Source organism: Eurosta solidaginis, chromosome 4 (assembly GCF_040869045.1).
Source record: "Eurosta solidaginis isolate ZX-2024a chromosome 4, ASM4086904v1, whole genome shotgun sequence".
In the NCBI taxonomy this organism is placed as follows: domain Eukaryota; kingdom Metazoa; phylum Arthropoda; class Insecta; order Diptera; family Tephritidae; genus Eurosta; species Eurosta solidaginis.
In genome coordinates this window covers 137,596,767-137,615,120 of record NC_090322.1, presented here as the reverse complement: position 1 = coordinate 137,615,120, position 18,354 = coordinate 137,596,767, and the positions used below count along the sequence as shown (strand labels likewise).

The following is an 18,354-nucleotide window of genomic DNA, read 5'->3' as shown; positions in this document are numbered from 1 at the left end:
AGCTGTTAAAATACGGCAGAAATTGCGAAAAGTTTTTTATCTGAATAATCGGTTGTGTGAGATATATAATATATATACCACCAATCTTTATGATTTTTTCAAACAACAGTATATGCTATATGAGTAAGCATTTAGCATTTGGTGAAATTTGAAGCTTCTAGCTGTTAAAATAAGGCAGAAATTGCGAAAAGCTTTTTATCTGAATAATCGGTTGTGTGAGATATATAATATATATACCACCGATCTCTATGATTTTTTCAAACAACAAAATATGCTATATGCATAAGCATTTGGTGAAATTTGAAGCTTCTAGCTGTTAAAATAGGGCAGAAATTGCGAAAATTTTTTTATCTGAATAATCGGTTGTGTGAGTTATATAATATATATACCACCGATCTCTATGATTTTTTCAAACAACAAAATATGCTATATGCATAAGCATTTGGTGAAATTTGAAGCTTCTAGCTGTTAAAATACGGCAGAAATTGCGAAAAGTTTTTTATCTGAATAATCGGTTGTGTGAGATTTATAATATATATACCACCGATCTCTATGATTTTTCAAACAACAAAATATGCTATATGCATAAGCATTTGGTGAAATTTGAAGCTTCTAGCTGTTAAAATGGGGCAGAAATTGCGAAAAGTTTTTTATCTGAATAATCTGTTGTGTGAGATATATAATATATATACCACCGATCTCTATGATTTTTTCAAACAACAAAATATGCTATATGCATAAGCATTTGGTGAAATTTGGAGCTTCTAGCTGTTAAAATGGGGCAGAAATTGCGAAAAGTTTTTTATCTGAATAATCTGTTGTGTGAGATATATAATATATATACCACCGATCTCTATGATTTTTTCAAAAAACAAAATATGCTATATGCATAAGCATTTGGTGAAATTTGAAGCTTCTAGCTGTTAAAATGGGGCAGAAATTGCGAAAAGTTTTTTATCTGAATAATCGGTTGTGTGAGATATATAATATATATACCACCGATCTCTATGATTTTTCAAAAAACAAAATATGCTATATGCATAAGCATTTGGTGAAATTTGGAGCTTCTAGCTGTTAAAATGGGGCAGAAATTGCGAAAAGTTTTTTATCTGAATAATCTGTTGTGTGAGATATATAATATATATACCACCGATCTCTATGATTTCTTCAAACAACAATATATGTTATATGCGTAAGCATTTGGTGAAATTTGAAGATTCTAGCTGTTCAAATAGAGAAGAAATTGCGAAAAGTTTTTTATCTGAACAATCGGTTATATGAGATATACTATCAGACCCGTCAGACGTTGTTCTGCCCTAAATTTGGTCTATCTGCCTATATTTTAATAAGCTTTTTCGGTCTAGCTCTGACCCCCCCCCCCCCCTCACGTTTTCTTAATCCTTTTATTCACTCCTCCCTACGTCTTTTTGCTTCATCTATCTCTATCTTCGTCTCACTCTATCTCTTTCTCAGTCTCCTTCTCCTTCCCTCTTTTCACTTCTCTCGAGTTCTGATTCTTCTTCATCCCTTATTGCCAGTCCCAGAGGGTGGTATCTATTTTGTTCCAGTCCCAGTCCTACTCCGAGTCTCAGTCCCAGTCCTAATCCCAGTCCCAGTCCGTCTCTGGTCTATTTCCCGGTAAAAAGGATCGTACATACTAATATAGGCAAATTTATATACCAAATTTCAGGCAAATCGAATTGGACGTATGCAAATAGGTATGTGGGTATTATTAATTCATGCCTTTATTTCGGCTTCGCATGCATATTTATAAGTTTCGCCAGGTTGATGCGACTAAATCGAATATAACAATGAAAATTACTTTAAAGCTCTCAGGAACAGCTTCCATTTGATATCCATATTTCACACACATTCTAGGGGTATCCGGGTCCAGGTTTTGGCCTATATTTTGAGACCCTAGTCCTCCAGTGGTATAAAAATTACTCTGTACTAAAGCACTCATCAACAGCTTCAATTTGATACCCATAATGTAAAAACACATCCTAGTGTTACCCTGATCCACGTTTTGGCCTATATCTCTAGACCCTTCACAAATAGGTATGAAAACTACCCTGTACTAAAGCACTCACCCACAGCTTTCATTTGTTATCCATAAGGTATAAACACTTTCTAGGGGTACCCGGGTCTACGTTTTGGCCTCAATCTCGAGACCCTAGTCACCAATAGGTATGAAAACTACCCTGTACTAAAGCACTCATCAAAAGCTTTCATTTGTTATCTATATTCTATAAACACATTCTAGGGGTACCCGCGTTCACGTTTTCGCTTATATCCCGAGACCCTAGTTACCCGCGGGTACGAAAAATACCCCGTATCAAAGTACTCATAAACAGCTTCCATTTGATAACCATATTGTACAAACATATCCCAGGATTACCCAGGTCCACGTTTTGATCTCAAGACCCTAGCCAGAACGGGATAAAAATTATCCTATGTCTGTCTCCTGGTTCTAAGCTACCCCTCCACCAATTTTCAGCCAAATATGTTCATCCATTCCTTCCTCTTCAATCACTCTGTATCTATTAGAAAAAAGCGCATCAAAATCTGTTGCGTATTTTTAAAGGTTTAAGCATTCAAAGGGACATAGGGACAGAAAAAGCGACTTCGTTTTATACTATGTAGTGATGTACACCCATACATACCTATAAACCTACGCCCGAAGTTAAATAACGCAGCGAATGCTATATATGTAAGTATGTATGTGTCGCATCATGCCTCACTCAAAAGCAATTAGCGCGCACAGTTCACAGCGAACAACCACACACATGCATTTTTTAGTAAAAATGTTACTTTTGTTTAAACAATTTGGCTGATATAACAAAGGAATCAAGTATTTTTTTTTTATGTTGTTGTTGTTGTAGCAATGCTCGCCCCACCTAATAGCCGCGACCGATCACAAATTGTCATCAATATCCTCTAACGGGAGTCCAATGAAACTTGCCGTTTCAACAGGGGTGGACGGTCCATAAGGAAAGGGGTGTTAGAGGCGTTGGTTCCACATTACAATTAAAGAGATGGTTGGTGTCATGTGGGACACATTGCAAGCGGGGCATACATTTTGTATGTCGGGGTTGATTCTGGATAGGTAAGAGTTTAACCTGTTACAGTATCCAGAACGAAGTTGAGCAAGAGTGACACGCGTTTCCCTGGGGAGTATGCGTTCCTCTTCCGCGAGCTCTGGATATTTTTCTTCAAGTACTGGATTCACCGGGCAATTCCCGACATAAAGGTCCGACGCCTGTCTATGGAGTTCACCAAGGACCTGCTTGTGTTTTTTCGCTTCATACGGCTGGGTTCTCAGGTGCCGTATTTCCTCAAAATGCTTACGGAGATGACTCCTTAGGCCCCTAGGCGGTGCTGGTTCGTCAATCAGCAATTATTTTTTTTTATCTGAATAACCAGTTGTGTGAGATATATAATATATATACCACCGATCTCTATGATTTTTTTTCAAACAGCAATATATGCTATATGCGTAAGCATTTGGTGAAATGTGAAGCTTCTAGTTGTTAAAATACGGCAGAAATTGCGAACAGTTTTTTATCTGAATAATCGGTAGTGTGAGATGTATAATATATATACCACCGATCTCTGATTTTTTCAAAAACAATATATGCAATATGCGTAAGCATTTGGTGAAATTTGAAGCTTCTAGCTGTTAAAATGGGGAAGAAATTGCGAAAAGTTTTTTATCTCAATAATTGGTTGTGTGAGATATATAATATATATACCACCGATCTCTATGATTTTTTCAAAAACAATATATGCAATATGCGTAAGCATTTGGTGAAATTTGAAGCTTCTAGCTGTTAAAATGGGGCAGAAATTGCGAAAAGTTTTTTTTCTGAATAATCGGTTGTGTGAGATATATAATATATATACCACCGATCTCTATGATTTTTTCAAAAACAATATATGCAATATGCGTAAGCATTTGGTGAAATTTGAAGCTTCTAGCTGTTAAAATACGGCAGAAATTGGGAAAAGTTTTTTATCTGAATAAACGGTTGTGTGAGATATGTAATATATATACCACCGATCTCTATGATTTTTTTCAAACAACCATATATGCTATATGCGTAAACATTTGGCGAAATTTGAAGCTTCTAGATGTTAAAATAGGGCAGAAATTGCGAACAGTTTTTTATCTGAATAATCGGTTGTGTGAGATATATAATATATATACCATCGATCTCTATGATTTTTTCAAGCAACAATATATGCAATATGCGTAAGCATTTGGTGAAATTTGAAGCTTCTAGCTGTTAGAATACGGCAGAAATTGGGAAAAGTTTTTTATCTGAATAAACGGTTGTGTGAGATATATTATATATATACCACCGATCTCTATGATTTTTTCAAACAACAATATATGCTATATGCGTAAGCATTTGGTGAAATTTGAAGCTTCTAGCTGTTAAAATACGGCAGAAATTGGGAAAAGTTTTTTATCTGAATAATCGGTTGTGTGAGATATATAATATATATACCACCGATCTCTATGATTTTTTCAAACAACAATATATGCAATATGCGTAAGCATTTGGTAAAATTTGAAGCTTCTAGCTGTTAAAATACGGCAGAAATTGGGAAAAGTTTTTTATCTGAATAAACGGTTGTGTGAGATATATAATATATATACCACCGATCTCTATGATTTTTTCAAACAACAATATATGCTATATGCGTAAGCATTTGGTGAAATTTGAAGCTTCTAGCTTTTAAAATACGGCAGAAATTGCGAACATTTTTTTATCTGAATAATCGGTAGTGTGAGATATATAATATATATACCACCGATCTCTATGATTTTTTCAAACAACAATATATGCAATATGCGTAAGCATTTGGTGAAATTTGAAGCTTCTAGCTGTTAAAATACGGCAGAAATTGGGAGAAGTTTTTTATCTGAATAAACGGTTGTGTGAGATATATAATATAACTTAACAAGGGGGCAGACACACTTACTTGTAAGAATGTGCTGACACCACACTTCAACAAACACAAGCAAAGCCAACGTAGGTAATTGATCCGATATCATATTGCGTAAGCAGACAAAATGCAATCCATGGGAACTGCAGCGTAAGCGATATGATATGCGGACAAAAAGCAAGCCATGTGATTCGCCACGCAAGCGATAAAATATTATTTTGGCCAATCGTGGGAAGTGCAGTGTCAGCAATTATGAAATCACTTAGATTAATATAGAAGCTTAGAGCTTAGTTTAAGTTAATGATAAAGTCAGTCTGTTTTTGACATTGAACGGAAATAAATGGTAAATATTGTTAAGCGGAAAAACCTATTTTTATTTGGATCTTTTCAGGTTGCAATGGGGCCGCGGGGCGGCCCCCAACTTTAACTTTTTGGAGCCCTAGTTCTTGGGCTCCTTAACTGGCGCCCGAGCAGGGACCCACTGGCAAGTGGGTCCTTCAAAAAGGACCTCCTTAAATGTGAGGTCCATAGTGATTAGTGACAAAGTGATAGTGATAGTGGAGTGCTAAGAAAAAAATAATAATAGCAATTTTACCGATAAAGGAATAAAAAAATATATTGAGAGGCAAGACCTCAGCTTAGATAATTTAAGGCTTGTACAGCCAATAACGAAAATACCAAAACCGAGATTCACCTTCGAGGGGACCCTCCGCTTATAACGATAGCTTAACTCTGCGATTCCCTTCGGGACCCTCCAGGGTATAAAAGCTCCTCTCCCCAGGAGAGGTAAAACGAATAATAAAAAAAAACAAGTGAATAACAAAAAGTTGAGTGAAAAGTGATGCTACACGCAATATATCACTACGTCCAATCCTAAAAGCCCTCAAAGGGCTATACAGGAATAATGTTAAAAGAAGCGAGCCTGTGACCCCTAAGATCCTCTGGCGCGCGAATAAAATTCAACACGAAAATTGAAACATTTTATAAGTGAATTATCCTACGGCCCCACTATTGATATTCCAAGTGCACGCATAATCACACTGGCTGGGTGAGTCCGTATACCTATACTTCTAGGACGGACCTCACCATACCGAAGGCCGAAAAATGGTTAACGACTCCTGTGACCGTGTCATGTACACAAAATTTTTTTTTGCAATATGCAACTTGCCGCTCCCTTCAGGATACGGCAAAAATTTCCTTCTGAAAAAGTTAACCCGAGCGTACACATAAGAACACACTTGGGCCGGCTTATCCTTTTGTGGAGTTTCCAGGGTACACATCAGCACACACTGGAAACGGTCACTCGTTACTTGCGATACTTTCAGCGTACCCATAAGAACACGCTAAAGATTCGCAATATGTCCAGGGCGTTGTGGAGCAACTGTGCCTTAGTAGGTTGCCTTCAATCTGATTGTCGACGACTAAAAAGGAGTGACACAGCCTCCCCTGACCAAAACCATAATTATTTAAAGACTAATGTACTGTGAAACGCCAACTTGGTACATGTCGCCGTTGCCATAAGAACACGGTAAAAGTTTCACAAATGTAACTAAAGTCCTTTTTTTCTTTGCAGGAAACTGTCAAAGTGTAAGGACAACCTTAAAACTAAAACAAAACAAATAAATCGTCTGTGCTATAAGGACTATCCCGTCAGGTGATCGCGAACGCCAGTAAGTAATACAAAAAAAATAAAAAACAATTTTTAAGGAGCCACCGTGTGCCAAATTAAAATTTAAAAATATATTTTTCAATCTCAAACTAAATTTTTTTTTTATCTGAAATGGACGCTTTAGCCACGAAAGTTAATGAACTTAATGGGGGCATTAATGCTCTCCTCGAGCAGATTAGGCGGCTTGAGACACGCCTTGGGGGTATAGAAAGCAACGGTGTTGCTCTGAACTCTAGGCTAGGGGAAATTGAATGCAATAACGCGAGTTTAGAACAAAATCTTGCCAGAATCGATGAGCGATTGGGAAGAGTAGAACAGGGTTGCGTAAGAACGCAGCCACAGGGGGTATTGGCAGCGGTGCGAACAGCACTGTCGGAGCAAGACCTAAAGGATATTGGCAGACTCCCCGACTGCGTGAAGGAGCTGCAAGTTTTTGAAGGCAGCCCTTCTCAATACATCTCTTGGGTTCACAGCGTTGAAGGAATTCTGTTGGACTACGATATCGTGCCATCCTGCAACATATTGGGCAGAAAATCCGTGGCTTTGCCGATGCAGCACTGGTAGCGTATAATGTTTTCGATAGCGATTGGGTAGAAATAAAAAGGGTATTATCGCTGCATTACGCAGACAAAAGGAACATTAGGACTTTAGAGCACCAACTGAATCAGCTAGCTCAGAGAGGTCCAAAACTAGATGATTTCTACGCAACGGTCAATCATCAGTTGTCTCTAATAGTGAACAAAATCAAGTGCGATGACTATAGCCAGGAAACCGTGTCGGTCCTTGTGGAAACGTACCGTAACAGGGCACTCGATGTTTTCATACGGGGCCTCAGTCCAGAATTGTCACGTATGCTTATAGTGCAGAAGCCAAAAACACTGCCAGAAGCGTACACGGCCTGTCTTGACATCCAGAACCTAACGTTAAGGAACACAATAGTCCATGCAAACACTCCAAATAGAGTAGTTGTCCCCACCAATACCCTGTCGCAAGTTACTCAGAGACCACCGTTACCTCCTCGATCACGGTCTACATACAACTGGACGAATCGGAACAATACTTAAGGGAATGGCCGGTCATCCTACAACAGATTCCAAGGCAATCAAGGGACGAACACCGCACCTCCTGCTAGTCCCGCAGCCCCAAAACCTGCGGAAAGAATGGATGTCGACGACAGTGTTCAAACCAGACAGGTGAACTACATGAACCGACCGACGAAAAACAACGCCTTCAAAAGGGGACCTGCATCATCGATTGAAAAGATGCCCAAACAGCAGAGGCTCTACAACATGGAAGCCAACAGCGCAGATGTAGAAAGCGGACCTTCGACGTATGCTGAATCGACAGAAGACAACTTCCAGCAGGTAAATTTTATGGCGGACGGTCCACCAGCCTATTTCATATGAGGACTACCGCGCAATCCAGTATACCCTATCTCACTTGTTTGACACCAAACAAAGTAGCCCTAAAGTTCTTAGTTGACACAGGGGCAAATAAAAATTTTATAAGACCTGAATTGGCAACTAATACAGTCCCAGTCAATCCACCTTTCTCAGTAACCACCGTAGCAGGACATGTAGTAATAAACAAAAAAATCAGTGGGAGATTTTTCCAAAATGCTGGTAACGAAGCTATGGTGACCTTTTACGCACTTCCTGGTTTAAGCTCGTTTGATGGGATAATAGGCGATGACACCCTCAAAGAACTGGGTGCCGTCATAGACAGGAAAAAACATGTCCTTACAATAGATCCCAATATAAGAATTCCGCTCAAAAACAAAGTCGTAGGAAGCCTAAATTTTTTCGAAACTGACGATATACCTGACGCAATTCTCCCAAGCCTAAAAGCCATGATAGAAAAGTATTCTCATTTGTTCGGTCCACTTAACATCAAATCAAATATTAAAACCACAGTTCGAGCTGAGATAAAGACTACCACGAATGAGCCCATATACACGAAAAGTTACCCATATCCTGCAAACATGAGGGAAGAGGTGGAAAAACAAATTACTGAGTTGCTTGAAGAAGGAATTATACGACCATCCAAAAGCCCGTACAATTCTCCTATTTGGGTAGTTCCGAAAAAACCCAAACCCTCTGGTGAAAAGCAGTAGAATGGTAGTGGACTTCAAACGTCTGAATGCAGTCACCGTGCCAGACGCCTATCCTATCCCAGATATCAATGCAACGCTGGCCAGTTTAGGGAACGCAAAATATTTCACAACTATAGATCTGACCTCAGGCTTTCACCAAATCACAATGAAAGAAACAGATATACCCAAAACAGCGTTTTCAACAATGAATGGAAAGTACGCATTTCTGAGATTACCTTTTGGGTTAAAAAACGCTCCGGCTATATTCCAGCGAATGATTGATGACGTTCTTAAAGAGTATATAGGGAGGATATGCTACGTGTACATCGACGACATTATTGTCTTTGGAAAAAGTACCGACGAACATTTAGTAAATTTAGAGATAGTGTTTAAACGGCTTGCGGATGCTAATTTGAGAGTGAATTTGGAAAAAACTGAGTTTATGAGAACGGATGTAGAATTTCTGGGATATGTAATAACATCCGACGGGATGAAGGCAGATCCTTCAAAGGTCCAAGCTATAGAGAACCTCTCACCCCCACTTAAGGAACTAAAAAGCTTTTTGGGAATGACGTCGTATTACCGAAAGTTCATTCGAGATTACGCTAAGGTTGCTAAACCCTTGACCAATCTCACACGCGGTGAGAATTCGCAGGTCAAGGCAAACCAATCTAGAAGAGTGCGTATCAAAATGAATTCCGAGGCCCTTCAGGCCTTCGATACTCTAAAAAAACTACTCGTTTCCTCAGATATTCTCGCATTTCCAGATTTCGAAAAACCGTTCAACCTTACCACCGACGCCTCAAACTATGCCATTGGTGGGGTGCTATCCCAAGGAGAAACAGGGAAAGATCGACCCATCGCCTACATCTCAAGATCTTTAAGCAGAACAGAGGAAAACTATGCCACAAACGAGAAGGAAATGTTGGCTATAGTTTAGGCTCTAGACAACTTGAGATCCTACCCCTATGGGGCGAAAAAAGTTAGAATTTTCACTGACCACCAGCCTCTCACTTTTGCGTTAGGAAGTCGAAACTATAACGCCAAGTTTAAGAGGTGGAAGGCTAGAATAGAAGAGTATAACCACGAATTGATTTACACTCCTGGTAAATCGAATGTCGTGGCGGATGCTCTCTCCAGAATTCCATGCCAGGCAAACCATTTGACAGCACCGTCTGAACCCAACGATGCACCAACAGAAGCTAGAAGTGATGAGGGGACAGCTCACAGTGCTGAACAGGATTCTTCGGACCTTATTCCACACGTTGAAGCCCCTTTGAACGTTTTCCGAAACCAAATAATTTTTACGGAGGGGAATGCAATGACTTGTGTTGAAAACCCACATCCAGGATTCACTCGTCATTATGTGAGACTAGATATAATTGAAAAGGCCAGCTTAACCGAAGCCTTGAAGGAACGCCTAAACCCAGCATTCATAAATGGAATAAAGATTCCAGAAAGTTACTTGCAACTCCTACAAGAAGTATATATAGAACATTTCCTTTTATACAAAATTAGGATAACTCAGAGGGTGGTCGAGGATGTGGCCAACGAGGATAGGATTTGCGGTATAATAGAGACAGAACATAGGAGGGCCCATAGAAACTTAAAAGAAAATAGGGAACAAATCTTGGAAAAGTATTATTTTCCCAAAATGGCTAGTAAGATAAAAAATTTCACTTCTAACTGTGAAACCTGCCTTGCTAACAAGTATGATAGGCATCCGGCAGTACCACCGATAAAAGAGACTCCAGTGCCGAAATATCCATGCGAAATAGTGCATGTGGACATTTTTGAAATTCATGGGGAGACATTTTTATCTTGCATAGACAAATTTTCAAAATTTGCCAAGCTTTTTCACATTAAAAATAAAGCATCCGTCACTCTCCGCGCTAAGCTAGCCAAAGCAATACACTATTTCACAACTCCTAAAATGATAGTCACCGACAATGAGAGGGGATTTATGACTCCATTGGTATGTAACTACATAAGAGGTTTGGGAACCGAACTATATCAGACTCCAATTCAAAGAAGTGAAGTAAACGGCCAGATCGAGAAATTCCACTCTACCATTATTGAGATTTATCGGTGCCTCCGGAAAGAAATAAATAACGCTAGACCAAAGGAATTAGTGTATATTGCTGTCGATCGGTACAACACAACAATACACTCTGTAACGAAGAGGAAGCCTAGCGACATATTTTTCAACAGAACCGAAAGAATTAACTACCAAGGCCTAACCAACTTCAAAAGTAGGGTCCACAAGGAGATTAGGGAACAAATCAAGAGAAACCAGGAGTTAAGAAATCTCCGATTGAATAAAAAAAGGAAAAGAGCTAAGGAATTTAGGCCAGGAGATGAGATTTACGTCAGGGATAAACAGATAAAATCAAAACAAAAGGCACTTTACAAAAAGGAAACGGTTGGTAAAGACAATACAGTGACATTGCTCACAGACACTGGAAAAAGGATTGAAAAATACGCCAATATAAGGAACAAAAAAAAAAAAAAAAAAAGATAATAAGGTCACCACGGGAAGTCAACAACAAAAAGATGTCCCAATAAGGGACCCAAAGATTTGAAATTCTATAGCACAGACGACGCCAAAAAGGCGTCAATTTCAAGATCAAAGATCTTTTCTATAACAAACCACATACGCGATTAAAGAGGCAACATAAAATATTGCAAAAAACAAAAGGAAAAAAAAAACAACAAAAAAATACAAAAAAACAGAGGAAACGATTTTTCGTTTAAAAAATTTTTAATGAAGCAATATCTGCCCACAAGAATATTAATTACACGCTTAATAAAAGAGGCAAAATAAAAAATAAATTTTTTTCTTAAGAAGAAATCTGCCCACAACAAAAAACTAATTATGCGCTTACTAAAAAAGGCAAATTAGACAAAAAGAAAAATAAAAAAAAAAAATAAAAAAAATAAAAAACATAAAAAACTGTAAAGAAGGGGGTAAAGAGGAAACATTTCAGTAATCCTTAGAAATATTATCCTCTTTCCTCAGCTTCTTTACCACGAGTTTTTGTAAGGCGGCAGGATCCAAAGGTAGTAGCCTTTAACGCTACCTTTCAAACAAAAGTAAAGAATTACAAACTACCTCCCTTTCATATCCATGCTCTCGGATACTGTGGACCTTCCAAGTACCACGATGGGTAGCCGGGGACGGTGGTAGGATATAGGAATACATTTAAACGCAACAAAAACACATAAATAAAATAATAAAATTCAAAAAAGCACACAAAAAATTTAATTTTTTTAACTCTTCCCTTAGTGTGGAAATATTTTTTAATTATACAATAGAATGTTCTTTAAATAATAATAATAATAAAAGGAAAAAATACAAAAGAAAACAAGATTTACATTATGTAACCATTTATTATTAGTTCACCGTCCCTGGGATAAATAATAAAAGTGCCTAAAAACAAAAAATGGTCAATACTAATCTTACCAACACTAATGAGTTTTTTTTTCTCTCCATAATGGAACACAGTTTATTTTTAATATCTGGCGTGTACGGCCTCAACATCTACAATTATGGCTCCCCACTAGTAACTATTGAGCACGGGCGTGGTTGGATCCTGAACGGACACTTCAGTTTAGTCCATGTGGTCGACCTAAACTACTTCAACACGGCTTTGGTCAAATTGATGGAGTCAACAGAGCACGATATTACAAGCAGGGCTGTGCGGACTGTGCTACAATTCCACCTAAATAAGCTGCGTCTCGACGAACTACAAATAAGCAAATCACGAAGGGTACGTTCCATTGACTGGATTGGTTCAACATGGAAGTGGATAGCTGGGTCTCCACATGCAGCGGATTGGGACTATATTCTTCGAAGCATGAATGACGTGATAATAAACAACGATCACCAGTACCGGGTCAACGAAAAACTATTCAACGGTACCCGCGAGGCAATCGAGAAAGCAAACGAAGCGATGCTCCACATTAACGCTATAAGCAAAAACATTAGCGAGGAGAATATCGAACTTCTTGACCTAAGCAAAGTCCTTATCTTGAAGGAACAGGTGTCAGAAGTCGTTCAAGCGTGCCAAATGGCGAAATCTGGCGTGGAAATAAATGGTAAATATTGTTAAGCGGAAAAACCTATTTTTATTTGGATCTTTTCAGGTTGCAATGGGGCCGCGGCCCCAACTTTAACTTTTTGGAGCCCTAGTCCTTGGGCTCCTTAACTTATATATACCACCGATCTCTATGATTTTTTCAAACAACAATATATGCTATATGCGTAAGCATTTGGTGAAATTTGAAGCTTCTAGCTTTTAAAATACGGCAGAAATTGCGAACATTTTTTTATCTGAATAATCGGTAGTGTGAGATATATAATATATATACCACCGATCTCTATGATTTTTTTCAAACAACCATATATGCTATATGCGTAAACATTTGGCGAAATTTGAAGCTTCTAGCTGTTAAAATAGGGCAGAAATTGCGAAAAGTTTTTTATCTGAATAATCGGTTGTCATATAATATATATACCACCGATCTCTATGATTTTTTCAAACAACAATATATGCAATATGCGTAAGCATTTGGTGAAATTTGAAGCTTCTAGCTGTTAAAATACGGCAGAAATTGGGAAAAGTTTTTTATCTGAATAAACGGTTGTGTGAGATATATAATATATATACCACCGATCTCTATGATTTTTTCAAACAACAATATATGCAATATGCGTAAGCATTTGGTGAAATTTGAAGCTTCTAGCTGTTAAAATACGGCAGAAATTGGGAAAAGTGTTTTATCTGAATAAACGGTTGTGTGAGATATATAATATATATACCACCGATCTCTATGATTTTTTCAAACAACAATATATGCTATATGCGTAAGCATTTGGTGAAATTTGAAGCTTCTAGCTTTTAAAATACGGCAGAAATTGCGAACATTTTTTTATCTGAATAATCGGTAGTGTGAGATATATAATATATATACCACCGATCTCTATGATTTTTTTCAAACAACCATATATGCTATATGCGTAAACATTTGGCGAAATGTGAAGCTTCTAGCTGTTAAAATAGGGCAGAAATTGCGAACAGTTTTTTATCTGAATAATCGGTTGTGTGAGATATATAATATATATACCATCGATCTCTATGATTTTTTTCAAACAACCATATATGCTATATGCGTAAACATTTGGTGAAATTTGAAGCTTCTAGCTGTTAAAATACGGCAGAAATTGGGAAAAGTTGTTTATCTGAATAAACGGTTGTGTGAGATATATAATATATATACCACCGATCTCTATGATTTTTTCAAACAACAATATATGCTATATGCGTAAGCATTTGGTGAAATTTGAAGCTTCTAGCTTTTAAAATACGGCAGAAATTGCGAACATTTTTTTATCTGAATAATCGGTAGTGTGAGATATATAATATATATACCACCGATCTCTATGATTTTTTTCAAACAACCATATATGCTATATGCGTAAACATTTGGCGAAATGTGAAGCTTCTAGCTGTTAAAATAGGGCAGAAATTGCGAACAGTTTTTTATCTGAATAATCGGTTGTGTGAGATATATAATATATATACCATCGATCTCTATGATTTTTTTCAAACAACCATATATGCTATATGCGTAAACATTTGGTGAAATTTGAAGCTTCTAGCTGTTAAAATGGGACAGAAATTGCGAAAAGTTTTTTATCTGAATAATCGGTTGTGTGAGATATATAATATATATACCACCGATCTCTATGATTTTTTCAAACAACAAAATATGCTATATGCATAAGCATTGGTGAAATTTGAAGCTTCTAGCTGTTAAAATAGGGCAGAAATTGCGAAAAGTTTTTTATCTGAATAATCTGTTGTGTGAGATATATATAATATATATACCACCGATCTCTATGATTTTTTCAAACAACAAAATATGCTATATGCATAAGCATTTGGTGAAATTTGGAGCTTCTAGCTGTTAAAATGGGGCAGAAATTGCGAAAAGTTTTCTATCTGAATAATCTGTTGTGTGAGATATATAATATATATACCACCGATCTCTATGATTTTTTCAAACAACAATATATGCTATATGCGTAAGCATTTGGTGAAATTTGAAGATTCTAGCTGTTCAAATAGAGAAGAAATTGCGAAAAGTTTTTTATCTGAACAATCGGTTATATGAGCTATACTATCAGACCCGTCAGACGTTGTTCTGCCCTAAATTTGGTCTATCTGCCTATATTTTAATAAGCTTTTTCGGTCTAGATCTGACAATTACTGAAAATTACTTTAAAGCTCTCAGGAACAGCTTCCATTTGATATCCATATTTCACACACATTCTAGGGGTATCCGGGTCCAGGTTTTGGCCTATATTTTGAGACCCTAGTCCTCCAGTGGTATAAAAATTACTCTGTACTAAAGCACTCATCAACAGCTTCAATTTGATACCCATAATGTAAAAACACATCCTAGTGTTACCCTGATCCACGTTTTGGCCTATATCTCTAGACCCTTCACAAATAGGTATGAAAACTACCCTGTACTAAAGCACTCACCCACAGCTTTCATTTGTTATCCATAAGGTATAAACACTTTCTAGGGGTACCCGGGTCTACGTTTTGGCCTCAATCTCGAGACCCTAGTCACCAATAGGTATGAAAACTACCCTGTACTAAAGCACTCATCAACAGCTTTCATTTGTTATCTATATTCTATAAACACATTGTAGGGGTACCCGCGTTCACGTTTTCGCTTATATCCCGAGACCCTAGTTACCCGCGGGTACGAAAAATACCCCGTATCAAAGTACTCATAAACAGCTTCCATTTGATAACCATATTGTACAAACATATCCCAGGATTACCCAGGTCCACGTTTTGTTCTCAAGACCCTAGACAGAACGGGATAAAATTATCCTATGTCTGTCTCCTGGTTCTAAGCTACCCCTCCACCAATTTTCAGCCAAATATGTTCATCCATTCCTTCCTCTTCAATCACTCGGTATCTATTAGAAAAAAGCGCATCAAAATCTGTTGCGTATTTTTAAAGGTTTAAGCATTCAAAGGGACATAGGGACAGAAAAAGCGACTTCGTTTTATACTATGTAGTAATGTACACCCATACATACCTATAAACCTACGCCCGAAGTTAAATAACGCAGTGAATGCTATATATGTAAGTATGTATGTGTCGCATCATGCCTCACTCAAAAGCAATTAGCGCGCACAGTTCACAGCGAACAACCACACACATGCATTTTTTAGTAAAAATGTTACTTTTGTTTAAACAATTTGGCTGATATAACAAAGGAATCAAGTATTTTTTTTTATCTGAATAACCAGTTGTGTGAGATATATAATATATATACCACCGATCTCTATGATTTTTTCAAAAACAATGTATGCTATATGCGTAAGCATTTGATGAAATTTGCAGCTTCTAGCTGTTAAAATAGGGCAGAAATTGCGAAAAGTTTTTTATCTGAGTAATCGGTTGTGTGAGATATATAATATATATACCACCGATCTCTATGATTTTTTTCAAACAACAATATATGCTATATGTGTAAGCATTTGGTGAAATTTGAAGCTTCTAGTTGTTAAAATGCGGCAGAAATTGCGAACAGTTTTTTATCTGAATAATCGGTTGTGTGAGATATATAATATATACCACCGATCTCTATTATTTTTTCAAAAAAACAATATATGCTATATGCGTAAGCATTTGGTGAAATTTGAAGCTTCTAGCTGTTAAAATACGGCAAAAATTGCGAACAGTTTTTTATCTGAATAATCGGTAATGTGAGATATATAATATATATACCCTCAATCTCTATGATTTTTTTTCAAACAACAATATATGCTATATACGTAAGCATTTGGTGAAATTTGAAGCTTCTAGCTGTTAAAATACGGCAAAAATTGCGAACAGTTTTTTATCTGAATAATCGGTAATGTGAGATATATAATATATATACCCTCAATCTCTATGATTTTTTTTCAAACAAAAATATATGCTATATGCGTAAGCATTTGGTGAAATTTGAAGCTTCTAGTTGTTAAAATACGGCAGAAATTGATAACAGTTTTTTATCTGAATAGTCGGTAGTGTGAGATATATAATATATATATTTCACCGATCTCTATGATTTTTTTCAAACAACAATATATGCTATATACGTAAGCATTTGGTGAAATTTGAAGCTTCTAGCTGTTAAAATGGGGCAGAAATTGCGAAAAGTTTTTTATCTCAATAATTGGTTGTGTGAGATATATAATATATATACCACCGATCTCTATGATTTTTTCAAAAACAATATATGCAATATGCGTAAGCATTTGGTGAAATTTGAAGCTTCTAGCTGTTAAAATGGGGCAGAAATTGCGAAAAGTTTTTTTTCTGAATAATCGGTTGTGTGAGATATATAATATATATACCACCGATCTCTATGATTTTTTCAAAAACAATATATGCAATATGCGTAAGCATTTGGTGAAATTTGAAGCTTCTAGCTTTTAAAATACGGCAGAAATTGCGAACATTTTTTTATCTGAATAATCGGTAGTGTGAGATATAATATATATTTGGTGTTTGCTTGTCGCAAATAAAAGAATATGTTTTTATGCTGGTCCGGTGAGAACTGAACTAACTGGACTGACTGCTTTGCATTTTCTTTTTACTAAGTCACGTCATGTTTTTCAACGAATGACGACGATGGAAAGCAAAAGCAATAAGTAAAGACAGAGCGCTCTCACCATCGTTTATTAAATTGTAACGGAGTGAATATTAAATGAGAAGTAAAACTAGTTCTTACAGTGGCCAAAGAAGATGAATTATAATTATAAAATAAATGTTTCGTTGTGATTCTGGAAGCACCACAGTACTCCCCGTTTAATGAAAACGTACGGGTTTGCTAATGAGGCGTCTTGGTCTCAACCTTTGGTGAGGCTGAGATTCAACTACGTGGGGTTGGACTGCTTCTTTTTCTATCGGCTGTTTATCTCCCTTTGTAGATGTCGGTGTCAACTGTGCTGGTTCGTCGTTTTCCCAAATATAGGCAGGTTTTAACCGGTCGATATTAATGTTGACTTTTCGTTGGTTGATCAAAATAGTAAAAAATTTTGTATTTCGTTGTATTACTTTGTGTGGCCCTTCGTAAGGCGTCGTTAGCGAAGGACGGATGGAATCGTTCCGAACTAAGACATGTGAGCATTTCATCATATCGGGATGAACGTAGCTTGTCGAAGTTGAGTGGAATTTTGTTTGCGTAGGACGAAGTTGAGTCATTAAATTTTTCAGATTTTGGAGAAATTCATAGGGAGTTTGCTCAGAACGAGCTTCCTCAACAAATTCTCCCGGTATCTTCAAAGTTGTACCGAACAGCAATTCTGCTGAAGATGTTTGCAAATCAGGCTTATACGCTGTTCGTAGAGAAAGCATGATTAATGGTAAATTATCTGTCCAAACCTCTTTTCCGGTTGCCAATATAGAAGCTTTGAATACTCTGTGCCACCTTTCTATTATGCCATTAGACTGCGGGTGGTACGGCGTCGTTCTGATGTGTTTTGTTCCCAGAATTTTTAATAGCTCTTTCAATAGGTGAGACTCAAATTGACGCCCTTGATCGGTGGTAATGAACTGCGGA

The 18,354-nt window shown here is 37.2% G+C and overlaps 2 protein-coding genes across 2 annotated transcripts in view; both read left to right on the top strand.

Annotated features, from left to right (window-relative positions):
- Tspo (Translocator protein) overlaps positions 1–6,591 on the top strand; it is a 104,421-nt gene extending 97,830 nt beyond the window's left edge. Inside the window, exon 3 of the mRNA XM_067783038.1 lies at positions 6,527–6,591. Coding sequence (XP_067639139.1) covers positions 6,527–6,576 — 50 coding nt within the window. The 3' untranslated portion in view covers positions 6,577–6,591. The remainder of the gene's footprint in view (positions 1–6,526) is intronic.
- A 1,262-nt stretch (positions 6,592–7,853) lies between these two features.
- Positions 7,854–18,354, top strand: part of rempA (intraflagellar transport protein rempA) — a 77,888-nt gene continuing 67,387 nt past the window's right edge. Inside the window, exon 1 of the mRNA XM_067783016.1 lies at positions 7,854–12,812. Coding sequence (XP_067639117.1) covers positions 12,810–12,812 — 3 coding nt within the window. The 5' untranslated portion in view covers positions 7,854–12,809. The remainder of the gene's footprint in view (positions 12,813–18,354) is intronic.